This window comes from Mytilus trossulus, chromosome 3 (genome assembly GCF_036588685.1).
Source record: "Mytilus trossulus isolate FHL-02 chromosome 3, PNRI_Mtr1.1.1.hap1, whole genome shotgun sequence".
In the NCBI taxonomy this organism is placed as follows: Eukaryota; Metazoa; Mollusca; class Bivalvia; order Mytilida; family Mytilidae; genus Mytilus; species Mytilus trossulus.
This window is the reverse complement of record NC_086375.1, coordinates 62,742,066-62,762,223: the sequence shown is the minus strand read 5'-3', so window position 1 is coordinate 62,762,223 and position 20,158 is coordinate 62,742,066. Positions and strand designations below refer to the sequence as shown.

The following is a 20,158-nucleotide window of genomic DNA, read 5'->3' as shown; positions in this document are numbered from 1 at the left end:
TGGCTTTTTCTTCTTCAGCAAAACCTTTACGAACTTTTAAAAATAATCTTAAATGTTTATTTTTATTTAATTAAATAAATTTCTTTCATTGGCATTATACACTGCTATAGTTTAAGTCTTTATATTTCTAATCTCCTAGTAAACTCTGTAACATTGTTTTCTCAATGGATTTATAAGTCCTTATTACAGACAAAATATGATATCAAAGGCAAACTCCTATCTTTGACTTCAGTTATGAGTTATGCATAGAATTTGTGGACTAATTTGCTAGTTATAACATCACTGTTACATATCATAGAGTTAATTAAAATTGAAGCAAATTCATTTCTTGGCAACAACATCTGATATTTTTCTTATTTTAAATGTTGAGATATTTTCATGAGATTTTTTTTTCTGATCAGAAGAAACTCGTCCGAATAGTATACATTTATTTCAATGTAGGCGCAAATGTAAAAATAACATTAAAATTTTCAGATCTTATCCAACTGTAATCATGAATCATAAACCAAATAGCTCTTCAACATTTCCCAAGTATTGTCGACTAATGCCAATGTTGAGATATATATCAGTAATACTGATTAACAATTCATATCAGTGTAAAATGCAAATTGGAAATCAAAACAGTTTCCAACCAAACTAATTGTATTATTACCATTATTTCTAGCCCAATATCGTCAGTTAAGATAAATTAGCACTTTTATTTCTTGTATGCTCTTATTCAAACAACTTTAATGGGTATATATATATTTCTCATGACTGGTTTTAATGTGTCAATTGGTTCGTATGTCGTCAATTTTTTTATTGAACAGCAATAAAATGAGACTATAAGAAGCATGCAAGGAACAACACAAACTGAGTAATTTTAGCGGAATCAGTGAGAATTCAACATATGACCGACTTAATTCTAGAATAAGTTCCTTTTGTTATAGGCACTGTCTGTCATATGCGAAACTGCATCATTGATTTTTTTCATTTTTTTATCATTGAGATGACGACATTATCGTTTATAATGTATACAAAATACCGAACTCCATGCAAAATAAAGTCCATAGAAACCAACAAAATCTAAATAGAACATCTTTCTGTGGTTTATGTGCGCGTATTGTTTTAATGTCATGGAGGATTCATCGTATCTATTCAATTTTCGCATTATTAGTTAATTAATTAATTAACTCTTCTTTGACATTATTAATCAACATATATTACTCGCGAGCTCCGCCAACTCCTTGCGTAATTATGCTATCGTAATACCAATGATATCACTAACAAAATTTGGTGTAGCAGGCTGAAAACCACCTTCCAGTCTCAGGTGCGATCATTGTTTCATTAAAGGTATTCGACGCATTGGAAAATTAAAACCTTCAGAATAACGGGTATAACGCATGCGCAATACATTACAATAATTGCAACAGTGGAATAAAACTGAATTAGATACGCCCAATTTTACCAGTTTATACTAAAATCTCTATTTAATCTCAATCAGCCTTTCAAACTACATATTTTCCGCTAATTTCACAGGTGGTTTATGTGAATGACAATTTGTTTAAATTAGAAAGGTAATTTCTACCTTAAAATTATTCTCTATGCAAAATAGCATGGACATGCTCGCTTCTTTTTTCGCTGGTAGTTACGCAGTTTACAATAGAATGAATCCCCAAAGAAGACAAGAACTTTACTCCAATTTCGGGTATTATCCAACACAAATACCACAACTCATTCCGTTACAGACAGTCAGTAATGCACAGCTATCTTCTCTACCTGAAAGTGAGCTTAGTGATAGAAAAACAAAACATGACGAAGAAAGAAAAGGGAAACTAGACGAAACTCCGTCCACTGGTAAAGAAAAAATGAAGTTTTCAATTGACAGTATATTGAATGACTCAAGAGAGGTAGCACATGAGACGACTAAGACTGTCCCTGGACAAGCAAATATAAATGTGGTAGATTCTGATGAAACAGACGATGAAGACGATAGTTTACCATGGTTACAGTGCACGAGATATAAACCACCAAAACTATCAAGTAAGTTCTAAATGATCAGCTTTCAATAAAGTGCTTATTGCTTAGATTGAAGGTATTTTTTATACGTTTCAATTTATATCAATCCCATAAAATAGCAAGAACTTTTCTTGTATTACAGAGGGTTACACTATTAAACAAATGTTTTAATATATTATTTTTTTTAATAGGAAAACAACATTGTTCTTAAGTCACATTTACTAAAATTCAAATTACTATGTTCAATCACAGTGAAAAATCATATTTCTGAAATTCTTACTTAATATTGATAGGGAAAAGGGTGAAACGTTTTATTTATAGTTTACCGGGACACAACAATTTGGATGCTGGGTTTGATCACAATGCCGTCCTCGTAATATCTAAGACTTTGGTATAACTAGAAAATAATATGTGAAATGGTGTTAAAACTTTCATATTATCAAATGCATATTTTATTTTTCTAATGTCATTTCAAATATAAATTTGTGTGTTCAAACATGATAAAAAAATATTCATATTTGGTATATTATTCTTGTAGAAAAAAATACTTGAATAGAATTTAAATCTTTAATCAAATTGACACATTAAATGTTAATCTTTAATGCAGATCTTCATATGTTGAAATGGCTTTTACACTTCAAAGGAAACAAATAAAGTTTCATAATCATAATCCATTATTGAGACATCCATAAATTTTAACCAATAAGTCAATTTCAAATGAAGATAATTTTATTCGTAAATATAGTCATAAATAAACGAATTTAGTGCACTCAAATGCATATTTGAGTAATTTTAATCTGATTTAACAGCATTAGAAGTTATAACGACATCATCAGCACCTAATAACTTTCCCGCTTTTTGTGGTTGTTGCTTCTTTTTCTTTTTCCTATTTAATCGTGTGTTATAACCAAGTTATAATATTTTTTTAATTGGAATGTCCCTCAGAATTTCCCCCCATTTTGATTGTTGTAAAAATTGTAGTAAAGTAACGTGTCGATAAAGAAATAGCAGGAATTGAAATGAAAATAAAGATAACTGAAGAAGATGTAAAAGTGGGAACTTTGTCTACCATAATTATTACCCAATCAACAAGATCATTCGACAATAATTCCGTATGGAATTGTCTTTCCCTAAGTTGTCGATTGCTTTTTGTTGGATTCCAAAGTATTTAAAACTAGATATAATGATCCCTTTTTTTAAGGATATTAGTTAATTTTCCTTCTGTGAAAATATAAACCAAATGATGTAACCGACCGTGCGAAACCCTAATGGGTAGTCAAGGTATGGGGACTCTTATGTTGGTACATAGTTAAATCACAAAAAAAACTGAACTCCGAGGAAAATAAAATCGGAAAGACCCTAATCACATGGCAAAATCAAATGACAAAACACATCAAAAACGAATGGACAACTACTGTCGTATTCCTGACTTGGTACAGGCATTTACAAATGTAGAAAATGGTGGATTGGATTAAACCTGGTTTTAAAGCGCTAAACCTCTCACTTTGTACGAAAGTCTCATCAAGTTTCGTTATATTTACAACGATGCGTGAACTAAACAGACGTAATAAATAAAATAGTCAAAATATGGGTTTGACATAATTAATTTGAACAATAAAATTGAGAATTGAAATGGGTAATATGCCAAAGAGACATGAACCAGACAAAAGAGTAGAACCGAGAACCACCAAGAAAATCACGCTTCCGGGGACGTGCTTCAGCTGCCTCCTTAACATAAAATGTGTACTAGTTCAGTGATAATGGACGTCATACTAAACTAAGAAACATATAAATGAAGTAAAATTAAAAATCATACAAGACTTAACAAAGTCATCAAAGGTACCACGATTATTATTCAGTACGCCAGACGCGCGTTTCGTCTACATAAGACTAATCAGTGACACTCATATCAAAATATTTATAAAGCCAAAAAAGTACAAAGTTGAAGAGCATTGAGGATCTGTACTTCCAAAAAATTGTGCCAAATACGGCTTAGGTAATATATGCGTGGGATAAGAAAATCCTTAGTTTAGACAAAGACCAGAGGCTCCTGACTTGGGACAGTCACAAAAATACGACCCCTTTTATAAAATTGTACATCCTTATTTAAAAAGATATTTTACATGCAGTGTAAAACGGACCAACACATCTCGTAAGACATTTATCTATTTGTGTAAATCTGTTGATCCTATCTGAATCATTATAACAAGATTTCAGTTTGAGGCTTTTTCACAGGGCAGTTTTACACTAATGCAATATGGTAGACAACATTTAAAAATGGAAATACTTAGTCTGAGGAACAGCTAGAGAATGATAATATTTATGATACTTTTTGATTTTCTAATTCAATTGCCAAAAAAAGTGGCTTTATCATACGTTTTCTTTAAAAGATTGATATAAATAACGAGGCGTTATTTTCAGTTTTCGTTTGACTTTATACATGTATCAATATCGTTTAGGGTTTGATGCGGTATCTTGACAAAAGTCAGGAATCTGATGTACAGTAGTTGTCGTTTGTTTATGTAATATATACGTGTTTCTCGTTTCTCGTTTTGTTTATATATATTAGACCGTTGGTTTTCCCGTTTGAATGGTTTTACACTAGTACTTTTGGGGCCCTTTATAGCTTGTTGTTCGGTGTGAGCCAAGGCTCCGTGTTGAAGACCGTACTTTAACATATAATGGGTTACTTTTTAAATTGTTATTTGGATGGAGAGTTGTCTCATTGGCACTCACACCATATCTTCCTATATCTATGTACTTTATATCACGCCTTGCTTGTTTGACTTCGAATTTATAGTTGCTCTTTATGTAAAATACAAATTTTATTGCGACATCAAACTTGATTTTATTTAATGATTAAAATAAGATTATTTCATAACTTAGTTCATCGATTTACCATATTAAGATCACGTAACTGATAAATAAACGTAAATATGACATAAAAAGCTGTTAAATATCAGATTTGTAAAATGATACATCTCTGAAAATTTTTATTGCTATGTTTTGATTTTTATGCAGAACAAATAAATAAATATTACTTCGCCCTGCAAGTCGCCAACTATTGTTTGATATCTGATACTCAAATTGTTTACAATGAAGACTTTTTATTTACGTGCTTTCTATTACATTATTGCTTGTTTGACTTATAATAAAAGCAGGACTGTTTTATCCAATGAGTCTTATTTAGATAAAACGCACATGTAAAGTACCAATCTAGTAGCCTTGTATCGCTGCCGCGTTTTACCCTGCCATGGCTATCTCATGGAACAAACATTAAGATTGCAATCCGTTATTCTAAATTTTAATCAAACGAATAGACTTCTATATTGAGATATTTTAAAATTCATTTCTATAAATTAATTGTTTACAAAACTTTTGAATTTTTGAAAAACTATGGCTTTTCTACCTCAAGAATAGATAACATTAGCTGTATTTGTCAAAACTTTTAGGAATTTTGGTCCTCATTGCTCTTCAACTTCGTATTTTATTTGGCCTTTTTAACTTTGTTGGATTCGAGCGTCACATATGAGTGTTATATTTGATGTGTTTTCCTCAGTGTTAGTTTGTAACCCGGATTTGTTTTGTTCTTTCACAATCGGTTTATGAATTTTGAACAGAGGTATACTACTGTTGCCTTTATTTTTGTGGACGAAACGCGCGTCTGGCGTAAATTCAAAATTTAATTCTAATATCTATGACTGGTTTGTTCTATTGCAGTTTCTGATAAATCCTCCTGTTGAATTATCTAAGTTTAACACTATGTGGGCAGCATGATGAAAAGTTTCAAAACAACTACAATTATTTTTTAGTTTAGAACTTCATCAAATAAGATTTTATTGTTAGATAATTCCATGCTGGCTTCGTGTGTGTTACATACTGAAAATTTACCATTTTGATAAAAATGTGCTATATTTGTTCATCGACTCAATCAAGAGGGACAAAAGATACCAGAGGGAGGGTCAAACTCATAGATAGAAAAATAACTGACAACACCATGGCTAAGAACAATGCATGTAGAATGTACCTTACGGTGATGTAAAATCTTCGCAAAGATGTTTCTTATATTAAATTCATATTTGAATAACGAATACATTTTAAAGCCTTTAGTTTTGTATGCTGTGTTTCATATTTCATATTTCATTGTTCGTCTTTGGATCGTTTTACGTTTTTTCCATGGCATTCTCACCAGTTCATCATTCTCCTACGAGTTGGAATAATACATATGCTGTCTTCCGTCACTGTTTCAAGATTTAAGGATTGAAGTACTTAATCTTTTTTAAGACCGATTCTAAGGATAAGTATGAAGGCAGCAACTCTCTTTTGGGTATATGTTTCGTTTTATATCTTGTCTATATGTGTGATGTGTGATCGTGTTTCTTGTGCATACACGTAGCATTGTGTTTTGTAAAATGTAGTGTTCGTCCTTTAAGACACGTTGATATCGCATAAGAATACTCTTAAACAAAGGCAACAGTTGTAAAACGCTGTTCAATAGTTATAAATCGTTTAAGCGAAAACAAATCAGGGTTAAAAACTATAAGTAAGGGAAAACATCAAGTAAAAAAGATAACAACGGAACTACAGAAACACTGAACTGCAAAAACAAACCGCTAACCTACACAGAAATAGAATATTTGATAACAACTGCTATATTCCCGATTTGGTACAGGACATTTTAAGAAATGTGATGGGTTGAACCTTGTAAACGGCTAGCCAAACCTCCGGTTTATATGACAATGTTGAAACAGACACCGATAAAATGGCAACATACATGACAGTACAACAGTACATATAAACGCAAGAACACTCGGGACATTGAAACAAAAATTGTGGTGGAATTTGTATGATATATAAGGGTTATATATACATTAAATATATTTAAATTATGTTTCCATTTGTAGTTATGATTTTTTTATTTGACGAACATACCTTTATAATAGTAAAGTGAGCATTACCAAATGCAAAGCTAATACGAATGGGATATACTTGTTCCCACAGTAAATTTTTCTTCTATTATGTACTAACGTTGCTCTTTGAAGGATGTTTTCTTCTGACGTTTCAGTCTCATTGAAATCTCGTTCTGGAATTAAATATGTGATACAAGTGGAAAATAGCAATGAATTTGATAATAATCATTGTCTAACTTAACTCTGTGAAAAGTATTGTGCAAGTAGTTTTTGAGTAATAAGAAATTCCAATTTTATTAATAACCAAGTCAGTCTTTTTAGCTGTAATTTTGAGGGAACAAAAAATGATTTTACCAGAAACATAAACATCCCATATAACTTTTTCTTTTCAATTTTCCTAGATTATTTTGTCAATCATTATAACAAGGAAGTTGAAATAATATGCATTTTATTCTTTAAACAGAGAAAAATCACAAAATTCCAAAATTGACAACATATAAAAAAGTAGATGTGGTATGATTGCCAATGAGACAACTAACCACAAAAGAGTATATTTGACACAAAAAAGCAACAAAATATGATAAAACTTTCTTATATAAACACCTACCTATAGTTTCTTTATTTGGATTTATTCAGATTGGTCCACTTCATCTATATTGAGAGTATGAACAAAAGTTTAATTGTGGAACTGTGATTTTTTTTTCTCACGATAATAGCCCCAAAAAAGGTAAAAAGTCGATAAAAAATGGTAAAATCATCAAAATCGGGCATTTTCAAAGGGTCGTAGCAAAAAAAGAAGTGCACCATCATATGATTTTTTTCTTCACCAATTATTTTGTTACAGTGTTATAAACCCAAAAATCAGTTTAAGAAAAAAACTTAAATTCTAGAAATGTTAGGCTCCTCAGAGGTGTTCACCCTTAACATTATGAAATATCAGCTGCGAGCACAATATGAAGCTTTATGTTGAGTGAGTATGATGAAATATTTAAATAGTTAATAGATCTACCTTGGAATTGGGATTTCTCATTTCCATATTTGCGCCTGCACCTTCAGTCATCGTTTGTTGATAGAATGTTTTGCATAGTTAACATGTTAAAGCATTGCCATTTTGATTTCAAAATTTGCATTGTACAATCGAAATTGAATTCAGGCAAACACTTAGCCTATCAAGTCAATAGTGATGATAAAAGATGAGTAAGCGATACAATCATCGTTGATATTATTATTTTGTTTTAAACTGAAAATTTTAAAATGTTATATTGATGAAGCAAAATCTTTTATAATATCCTCTAGGAAAACTAATTGAAACATCAAACTTTGAATGTTTTAAAAAATAGGCAAGATTTCATGACCAGAATTGAAGTATTTTTACAGTCATATAAACCCAAAAATCTGTTTCAGAAAAAAGTTTAATTCTAGAAGTTTTTGGCTCCTCAGAGGTGTACATCCTTAAGCAATTTATTTCTTGCGTATAACATTTATCTAATTTCAATGAATGATATGTCTTTTTCTCTTATTACCACATGCTTGATTTTCGATATGTGTATTTTCTTTGTTTTTATGTACCCAAAAAAGAATTAAATATTTGTAAACATTAGAGATGAAAATTTTAAATGGGATGCGTTTTTCAACTGCTAAAACTTGTGAAACAGGTTTATAGAAATTCATTCTTATTACACGGCAATCAATTAACCCTTAAACCAGTTACTGTAATTGTAGGTATATGTTTTTTTCATTACAAAAAAACGATGGATTAACCAACTGAATACCAGAAATTATTTGAGGGTGAGCATATGGTCGCGTGCATTCAGTCAGAACTAACCGATTAGTTAATAAATTCTATTTCAATTTATTTACTTCTTAATAATTATTTAATACAACTATATTTTCCTTTTGAAAATTTATTTGATGAAAGTTTACGGTTTCCAATATGAAAGTAATATCTTATGATTAAAATAATTTTCCAGAGGGGGGACTTTGAAACAATACCTGAAACTATTCAGACAAGAATTATGTCCTCAAGACCTATGTCGAAGACAGTAAAAGTAAATTAATGTTGTCATTTGATAATACCAATTGTTGAAGAAACTTTATTTATTTCGATTTTCAAAGAATATTAAATCCATTAAATTTGTGGAAAATATTAATACTTTGAATTATGATGTAACGTGAATCCTTTTTGATTTCGTATGATTTAAACGAGGCTTATGGTCACGTCTGATTTCAGTTCACATCTGTGGTGAACGAGTTCATATTAATTATGATTTAATATTTTAGAACTATCTATAACTAATAAGTTTGGAGTCACATTTTTATAAACTTCTCTGATTCAGTTTGATGGTGCAAGAACGATACTTTTGTTTTAATTCTCTAATAGTATTTTCATCACAGCGGCTATAAGTTTAAACCTTATGGCTTTTCGAATCTTTGTTGAAAATAATCTGATGAAATGTTAATAATAACGTTTACCTTCCTTTTCATCAACCACAATAAAGTTCCAAGCATAAAACGCTTGATGACATCTTTTTTTTATGTAAATAAGGCCGTTAGTTTTTTCGATTGAATTGTTTTACATTGTCATGTCGGGGCCTTTTATAGCTGACGATGCTGTATGAGCTTTTGCTCATTGTTGAAGGCCGTAAGGTGACCTATATTTGTTAATGTTTGTGTCATGTTGGTCCCTTGTGGACAGTTGTCTCATTGGCAATCATACCAAATCTTCTTTTTTATATGTTATATAAGTTTATGATTTCGTTTGACAAGATAATTTTACAGCAAAATAATGAACCGGAAGGGGCCTTTTATAGCAGACTATGCGGTATGGGCTTTTTACATTGTATATTGCTATGCGTTGACACATAGTTGTTAACTTCTGCGTCATTTTTTTCTCTAAAGAATAGTTGTTTCATTGGCAATTATACAACCTGTGTCCTCTTCTTTTTTGTAAGCCATTAAATCAATTTAGACAACAGTAGTTTACCGATGTTCCAATGGTGTGAACTTTGAAAGGAATAAGAGTGGTAGTCATTTATTTTTCATTCATTGAGTTCTGGACTGAAATTTTGGTGGATGCTTTTTGAATTGTCCTCACTAATGAGTTTTCAACGTTTTATAATTTGTCATAAAACCCAGTTGATTTAGTGTTTTTCTAAACATACTCCAGTAGACACATTATTTATTTTCAAATCAGTTTTCGACATATCTAAATATGATATATGATACATAATAATATATATATATATATATTATTTTAAAAAAACCAACAATATATATAAAACCGAAACAATGTTTATATAAAAAAAAAATTATGGTATACTAAATTAATACACTTATTTAGTTTCCATAGCTTATGTATTATTATCTTGACTTTATCTATAACCTATTGTTTAACTAAAATTGGTTTGAATATCTTTACATTTTTCAATAGAAATGAAGTAAAACAAAATGTTGTTAAACAATCCAAATCTACAAATATAAAATGCAGATAGTTTATAAAATTTCAACTATTCCATTTCAATTCCAAAATTAAATTTTATGTCAGGTAATGAAGTTACCTATATACCTTGGATTGTATTCTGATGACAAACTAGATATTCTTAACAGTTTTAACACTTTTAAATTGATGTTTAAATGTAGCAGATGGGCAGGCATAAAGCATTTTAAAAATCTTGTGTGTAAATTTACACTGAGGTTATAATTAACAAATAGTAAAAACTACCTTGTATTTGTCAAATAACAGGCCCGCACAAACGATTCAGTGCCGCCCACCATTGTAGTGATCAGTATCTTCCGGTCGTCCATCTAGTTATCCTGTAGATTTACTTTGTGTGCGGTTAGCTGCAGTCCATGGTCAAACTGTGATACAAATAGCACAATCGGTGTGAAAGACTTTATGGCAAAACAAAGTTAATAGATGATTGTTTAATGTCTAATTTTCACAACAAGATGATGCTTTTCGGAGACAGTTATAGCTAAACGGGTTTCTTTGAAAGTTCAACTCATCGTAAAAGTCAAGCCTAGACTTTTCATCACTTTAAAATTAAGTCTTTATTTTCAAATGTCCGAAATGTCCAAATTACATGTTCTGCAATAAGTAATAATTAGTTTTCAAATTCTTTTTTTTATCATCCTCTTTTTTCTCTTTATTCGGTTCAATCATATAATTCGCAGATCAAAGTCCCAGGTATGACAAAAAAACTTTAAATAAAGGTTTGATAACAATAAAATGTAATAAATTAAACTTGATGACGTCAATCCTGCAGTAGTTTCTGCAATTTTGTTTCCGACTTTCGACTGATTTTCATTGCTTTTTAGATTACTTTCTTGCATATAAAAAAGTAAACCCTACCATACTTTTAAATGTTTCCGCGGTGAAATATTGATTAAGTACTTCCATTTTCAAATTATTACAATTTGAACATGCGGTAAACAACTGTTGCCTTTACTCTTCCCATGTCGAGTTGTTAGCGTATACTTGAATTGTGCCTAAACGTTATAGATTCTGCTGGAAATATTACTTCGTAATTCGGTTTATTTAAATTACTTGTTTATATTCGATAGCTGATCCTAATCCCATTTTTCGGTTCACTATTCAAACAATAATGTATTAATTTAAAATATCAATTTGCAATCTTTTTAGGGTCGGTTAACTTTAACAATATTTGTTTCTTTTAGTAAATGATTATATACAATAAATTCTATAAAACCGATAACAAGATAAGTTTTTTTTTAATATTACAGCTTACCGTATAGTCATAAAATATGGCTACAGTTTCTTTTCCTTGAATAATTTCACAAATGTCATTTTGAAAAATAGTATCAATCTTTTCTGAAATTCAGAGCATACTAGTTTTACGTTGGAACTTTTGAGATCTCAAAACACTATGCTGAATTTCTAAAAAAAAATTGTTATACCTAGGTATAAAAAAAGATTGATCAAGACTTGTATTTCATAAATCTTTTGAACATTTTTGATATATTCATATACAGCATATGAGCAAACACATTGTATTTCTATATAAGTTGAAACTTATTTTCCATCAGGTAATAATTAATACGTTTTGGTTTTAAATTTGGATGTCCTTTATTGCACAATTTAAAACAAAAGTTATTGCTACAAGGTTGTATTCAACGACCATGAATGGTGCTTACTTTCGTTAATGTATTCACATTATGGATATATGAAAAACTGCGCAATGAAACATAATTAAAGTGTATAACAAGATAAATACCAGGAAAATTAACTAGACCTCACTATTCAACATGGTTCCAGTTAAAAAAAATATTTAACAAAAATACTGAACTCTAAACTCAATTAAAAACGGGGAAGTCGATAAAAACGAGTGAAAAACAACTGCGATAGTCCTGACTTGGTAATCCAAACAATGAATATAGCAAGTTGTCTGTATATTTGAAGGAAACAAAAGGAAAGATTGTATTAAGAAAAGAAAGCTTGGTCGAAACCCCAGAGTTCCTTTTACACAACATCAAGTAGCGGCATTAGAGCAGAAATTTCGTCGAACACAGTACCTTAGTAGTATGGATGTTGCTGAGTTATCTACCCTGTTGAATCTTACAGAAACAAGGGTAAGTGTAATATTTTATCATTTATTTTACTCTGTGTAGAATCTTACAGAAACAAGGACTAACATAAAAAGTTAAATAACAAAAATACCGATAAAGCGGAGAGTCTGTAGATGCAAGCGTGAGTCTTCTGTAGATTATATTTAAAAAGGCAAAAAAATCGGTCGTGTTATTTGCGAAGTGTAACATTCAGTGATACGGAAATATGTTTTCTTTACAAGCAACATGTTCATATTCATATGCTATTTGGTATTCTGGTTAGGTTTGAATAGAGCATTTTGATTGCACATTGTCAGTTTATAACCATTTATCATTTTTGTTATTGTATGGAAGGTGGATTTTGATATTATGTTTACTTCTGTTTCCAAGCATATATTGTTATGGTACTTAAAAATATAATTTTACTTATTTGACTTTGCCGGACCTGTGATTTTGATCTCTGAAGTATTTATAAATCTTACAATGAGAACAGGTCGATCATTTCTCTTCGATATACTTCTTGTAACATTAGAATTCAGAGTTGTTCATTTTTTATATTTACGGTCTTTAAGCAAAGACGTATGACATATTGTCTTTGTATTTGTTTCAACAGGTAAAATTCAAATAATTGTCAAATCTTGATCATGATATTTAGGAGCTTCAGAATTTACTATTGAAATTAAAAAAAGTTAGGGGAACAAATTGCTGCTTAAGAAGTTAAGACATAAATTACAATTTTACGTCTATTGTCGAATTTTGCTAAATTGTCGAATTTAGGACATGGCTTATCAAAATGAACTGGTTTGTATTAAACAACTGTTGAAATGCGAATATGATGTAAAATCGAATACGTTAAAGCTTTTACTACTCATGAAAACTGTTAGTTCCCGAGAGTATATTGAAACTCAAATGAATAAAATTTGCACGTGTATCAATGTGTTAAAAGTAAGGAACTATCCTTAATAGAGACACTTTCAAAAGCATCTCTTAAGAGTAAGAAATGTCGTCTTTTGAGTGAGGTATAATTTTGTTCTATGTAACTTCAGAAAACAGGACCCTGTCGATATTCTTACAAATTTATTTTTCGTCAGTTTGTGCAATTTTTAGATTATATTATAATTTCTTAACGTTTTTAGTGTTCTTTTGATGTAAGGTTTACGACAATATTTTCCTAATTCAGCTGAAAACAAATATAACAAATTTCTCCAACCTGTCATAATATTTCTATCTTTGCTGTTTAATAACTTTTTATATCGTGTATATTGTAACAATAACGTTGTGTTGATTTTTGCAATAGTCTTTTAATTTGTCATTTAAGATATGTAATTTGAGAGCAAATGATTTTGAGTTCTATGGTGTATTGTGTCAGTAAACTTCATATTGGTTTGTTTCTCTTCATAACCAATAACATCCACGAGTTTATTGTACAGATTAAATCAGATTAAATCTGAAAAATAGGAAATTAAGTTTTCTGAAACACTAAAACTAGAATACATGTCCATTATACATTGATGACATATAATTAGCCGCTCGAGTAGAATTAGAAAGCAACTAATAAAGTTCTCATCATGGTATACATTAATATCTTTGTCTTAATATAACCACCGGTTTTATTATCTTTTAAAATAGTAATATCAAAGAAAAAAGACAATTTTATAGGAAAATTAAAGAATTCGTAAAGTAATTTGTACAGTACGTCTTGAATTAAAAGGTGCATTAATAATACTAGAACTAATTTCAATCTGTTTTCTAGACATCATTGTTGTAAACTTAATTGTCATGCTCTTATATTGAATAGATCAAATAACGTAGTTATTAAATCATGTCTTATAAACTTTAGTAGAAATGTCATTTGGAACAATTTTACAACAATTTGTAAGACTGTTAAACAGAAAAATATAGAAAATTTATAGAACAATACGGCGAGCATTGCAATACTATATAAATAAAGGCAACAGCAGTATACCGCAATTCAAAAGTCATAAATCAATTGAGAGCGCAATCCCGGGTTACAAAATAAAAAAGAGGGATGTATGTCTTATAATATGAATTTTAATATGAAGCATATCCAGGTTGTTCTATTACGTTCGTTCGTTTGGTTTGTTTTTATTTTTTTTTCCTTCTGTTGCACATGTGTGTGAAACATTTAAATTCGTTGATAAGGTTTTTCGTCTATTTTACCTCGATAACATAGCCATGGCGTTAAACCGTTTTACCTTTTACAGGAAAACTGTATTTCTGTGGTTTGCTATAATTTTAGTCTTTTCCAAAATATAAAGATACTGTTGATATGGAAGATGTGGTATGAGTTCTAATGAGACAACTCTTCATCCAAATATCAATTTATAAAAGTAAACCATTATAGTTCAATGTAGGGCCTTCAACACGGAGCATCGGCTCACACCGAATAACAAGTTATAAAGGACCCCGAAATTACTAGTGTAAAACCATTCAAACGGGAAAACCAACGGTAATCTATATAAAAAAAAAGAGAAACGAGAAAGACGTATAAATTACACAAACAAAGACAAATATTGTAAATCAGATCCCTGACTTAAGACAGGTGCAAACATTAGCAACTGATTAAACGTTTTAATTGTTCCAAACCTTCTCCTTTTTTCTGAAACAATAGTATGACATCACAACATAGAAAAACACACAATATACCAATTGGAAGGCTTAACTCAATCAAAAACATAAACTAACACAATATGAACGAACAAATTTGATCTGCGATACCTAAATGCAAATACATAGTTAATATAATATAAGGGATAAAACAAATGTGTGAATTTATAATAAAAAAAAACAACACATCCTACCAACAAACTTTAGAGGCATCGAATCGTCCCATCATGACGATGCAACAAAACTAGGAAAATCATATTTATTTCAAAGATTGCACCAACGATATTAACGAAAGATATTTATGATTCAGACGAAGTATTTCCGTATTAGAAGATTACATTTAGGTGCAAAAAGGACGTTCGTCATTTAAAAATACCGTGAAATCATCCAAATCATATGGTTTGCATAGATAGGATCTGTTCTCTTATTTTCTTCAAAGAATAAAAAGTTAAAAAAAAAATTTGAGAAAACGTTCAAATGTATAAAATATATTTATTTGGGAATAAAATATTTATTGAGAAAATTTGAGATATTATATATCTTAAATGCATTTTTCAAAAGAGACAGGGTACTAATTCAATCTACTTTCACCTTAATTTATGTTAGGAAAAATTCATAGAACATGCATACCTGATTTTTTTTTTATTAAAATGTTGTTAAATCTTACAAAACACTTTCTATAGTATTAAAAATTCATTCATGTATAAAGATCAGAAAAAAAGTCTGTTCAGTAGTGTTCTACGCATTATCTCTACTGATTGCTAGTTGTGTGTTTTAGAATAATGCTTCAATTTTCCTATTTTGACACTTAAGGAGGCTCGCGGATTATGAAATAATTCCTTCGTGTCATGCTCTATGCTCATTTTAACATTGGTAGGCATTGTATTTGTCGATATTTTACACTGAGCGTTAGCGAGGTGTAAAATGTGGTCAAATATAATGCCTACCCATGTTAAAATGAGCATAGAGCATGACACAAAGGAATTATTTCGATTCTAATAGGACAAAAACAGTATTTTTATAGGTCGAAGCTTACGAAAATACCGTAAAAATGTTTGGCTTTTCCCGTTTCCTCCCCAAGGAGTCTGTGCATTACATTTCATAATTGATAAGTTTAAAAAACAACGAGCAGGGTAAAAATATAAGTTGTTTTATAAAACTATATATTAAAAGTTTATGCTAGCTGCTTAAATGTATACATTTTAAAGGATAACGATGGAAATAACGTGTATATACACAGTAAGTTCGTGCGCATGTGTCAAACATATTTTTATGCTCATTAGAACACAGCTTTGTTTACAAAGCATAATAAGGACGTCATATTAGAATGTTACTTTTAAAATGTTTATATCATTGAAAAAGCCACAAATGATCTCCCTTTGGTGCAATAATCCCATATTTTTTCATCTTTTTTTTTACTCATCGGTGATCTATATTTTTTATTTTTATTTTCAAATAAGTTGTATTTAAACTAAACTAGTGTAAAATTTAGCGATTTCTGTAATTTAGTTCCTTTTTTATTTCGATATTACCTCTATTTCTCCTATTAGTTCAACAGATGCACAAGTACATTTACAGAAATGTATGCTTTTTTTCGAAGGCAGATTGTGAGCGTAAATAATCGGTGATCCCATTTATTTTTTATTTTATTTTTCTATTAAGTATGAAATAAAGTTCATTTATAGAAAAATATAGCGAATTCTTATTTTAGGGGGAAACATGATTTAGTTTCTGTGTGCTGTTGCGTTTCGGTGTTGTGTCGTTGTTCTCCTCTTATATTTAATGCGTTTCCCTCGGTTTTGGTTTGTTGCCCCGATTTTGTTTTTTGTCCATGCATTTATGAGTTTTGAACAGCGGTATACTACTGTTGCCTTTATTTAGACCCGCGAGCCCCCTTAAACAAAATTAATAAATCATCATGAGCAACTCCTATAAGTTGTTTTTTTACTGGATTGTAATTATCAAGATAAGTATCTGTTTTCACGTTTTTTTAATATTTTTATTTAGCATTGTTTTTTTAGGTGGATTGAAAGATTATTACACATTTAAAATATGCAATACCGGAATATAGATCTATACGTGAAAAAAGACTCCAATATCAAATGCAAAAACAAATTATATTTTTAAGAACTTTTACATCTATTAATGCGTCTTCTTGAGTTTGTTTATAATCGCAATTAAATATTCATAAAACTGTTTTATTTAAAAAATCCTGTTTTTTTTACCCTCCATGACATATTATTTGCTCTCATTAAAAAAAATACAAAGGAAAATATCAATGGAAATTTTTCATGTACAATCCCCTACAAAATATGATTTAGTCATTAGTTTTCCTACTTGGAGAACACTAAGACTGGGGTGCTTGCCTGTAAAAAAATGTGTTTAAAATAAAAGCATTAAGGCAAAATGTATTCATCTTAGACAGAACAGAACATTAAAAAAAATATTTGTGGATTAAATTCATCATGTACGCAAATACTTGTTTCAAGATTTTTTACAGATACGATAAAGATTTACATTTAAAATTCAAAAAAAAAAAGCCAAATAAGCATAAGATTCTTTTTTCTTTTGATAGAAGAAATAAGTTAAGTCGAACAAAAATATCGAACTCCAGGTTAAATACAAAATGGGGGAAGACCATTCAAACTGATGCAATATGACATGTAAGATACATTAGTGTTTATAATTTACATATTCTACACAATTTTAAATTGAACCATAGACATATAATATGGTCTGTCTTTGACAAAACTTAAAAATATGTATAAAAGTGGTTCTAGTCCTGGTATCTATGATAAGTTTATTCCAAATTTTTATCAAAATGATGACCGCAAAAGGCAACCCTTGATCACAAGAAGCGTTATTTTTCTGTTTTCTGTTTTCTGTTCTCACACCACCAGCGGTCTCTCACGAGAAGACGAGAATCTTTCGTTTTCAAGTTATTAAGTTGATTTACATTTTTATTTATTCATTTTCTCAGAGACATGCGGACATCTATATATTCTCAGTTAGAGATTAGGTACGAACAGTTGCATTGTTGATATGTTCAATATAATTACTGTCTCCGGTAATTTTCCCACCTGTGGGGAGATTAATTTTTCGGTAAAATGGATCAAATTAGAGAATTGTTGTGAATAACATATAATTAACCAGTGTCCAAAGAAATGTAATGAGTGGTCAGACCACGTATCACAGTGTACATAATACCATAAATACGTCTAAATAACACCATCAGCATGGAAAATTAAACGCGCCATTGACTTAGCAGCAGGGACATCACTCGTCTAAACGTTTAATTATGGATTTTTTGTTATTTTCGCATAAAAGTCAGATGTGATTACCCTTTGTTGTATTAATATGATAAATCAAACTTGTTTAATTTAATCATGTTTCAATCTATGTTTGGCACTTTTTCATTACATTGCACGATTGTGTATTTAATTAGTCAAGTCAATAAATGTAATATCAATATAATTTTGCGTCATTATTTTAACATTTAGCTGAGGTCATCGTTTTGTGAATTGACGTATTTAGACAATACAAAAAAAAACATGGTTTCGACCTATTAAAGTTTGATGTCTCTCCTACAATGGAACGCATAATAAAACGAATTCGTGGTTGTAAATTTATCCTTATTTATCCTTTTGTCAATTCTCCCCATTTTTAATTCCCATCTGTCCACACAGTCAGCAACTTTATTTGAATCTTTTGTAATGCATGCATTTTCATATGTCAGAAATTTATTGAAAAATAAGCATTATCGAATATTACATATATGTACATTAATGTAATATCAATCAATACTAACAAATGTTAAACAACAAATTTTCTAATAGAAAATGTCCAAAGCATGAAAACCAAAAATAAAAATCGAAGTTTTGTCGAGGAAAAATGCAACTTGTGATGTTTATACTTAAAAAAATTATTTAAATATCGTGATTTGTGGACGTATATAGTTCATTTTTAAGTATATAATTGAAATATTCATTGCTTAATCTTTTAAGTCATTAAATCTTTTGTACACCCACACAATATCAATCTGTGTATAGATATATTAACCTTTTTATTAACTGTATGTACTTTTAAGCTTACTCGTTGAACCATTTGTTTTATTGAAAATGGAAGCAAATATTCAAGCTTTTATAATTGCAGTTAATGCAAAATACTGTTTCTACTTCACTTTCGATTTCTATCTTATGTTAAAAGTAAAAAAAATAGAATACCGCACTCCGAGGAAAATTATAAACGGAAAATCTGTAGGCAAATGGCAAAATCAAAGGTTCAAACACATTGAAGGAATGGATAACAACTGTCATATTCCTGACTTGGTATCGGCATTTTCTTATGTAGAAAATGGTGGACTACACCTAATTTTTATAGCTAACTAAATATCGCTTGTATCCCAGTTGCATAAAATTCCATTTATTGACAGTGATGTGTGAACAAATCAAACAGTTACCAATCTGACAAGATTTTATGCAGGTCTTTAGATAATTTAAAGTTCAGACAAAAATTTTATTTTAAAATGCAAGTGATAAATGTATGATTTTTTTTTTTAATTGAAGGTGAAGATATGGTTTCAGAACAGACGTGCGCGCGAAAGACGAGACCGTGAAGCTGCACAAAGAGGACAAATAATCCAGAACAAACAATCAACAGCCATGTTTTCTGGAATGCTATGGCCGTTCTCTAACAATGTAAGAACGCCGACGCCACCACAGACATTCCAATTCGGTACTCCATCAAGTAACTCCATAAAATGATTTAAACATTCTTATTCATTCGTAGAGCTGAGAACGGTGTTGTTGTTTTTCTTGATGATTGTTAATTTATATATAACTTTATTTTTGATGTCGTCTTGCATTAAGACAATGTTCTGGTTCATGAAGAATACAATCTTGGATAACTCATTTATGTACTGTATATATAAAAGAAAATTCAAGTGAAATATCAGTGTTGAAGCATACTTAATATCAATGTTTTCAAAGTACTGTTTATCTTTGTTATACTGTTTTGTCAAAAATATTTGACAGAAAGTGTTAGACATAATTGACTCG

At 30.0% G+C, this 20,158-nt stretch overlaps 1 protein-coding gene across 1 annotated transcript; it reads left to right on the top strand.

The window, feature by feature from the left end:
• The first annotated feature begins 1,469 nt into the window (after positions 1 to 1,469).
• Positions 1,470 to 19,908, top strand: LOC134709614 (homeobox protein MSH-D-like). Its single transcript, XM_063569767.1, has 3 exons — positions 1,470 to 2,022; positions 12,328 to 12,497; positions 19,667 to 19,908. The coding sequence occupies exons 1-3, from the start codon at positions 1,584 to 1,586 to the stop codon at positions 19,862 to 19,864; spliced, it is 807 nt and encodes a 268-aa protein (XP_063425837.1). The 5' UTR covers positions 1,470 to 1,583; the 3' UTR covers positions 19,865 to 19,908.
• Positions 19,909 to 20,158: the final 250 nt, after the last annotated feature.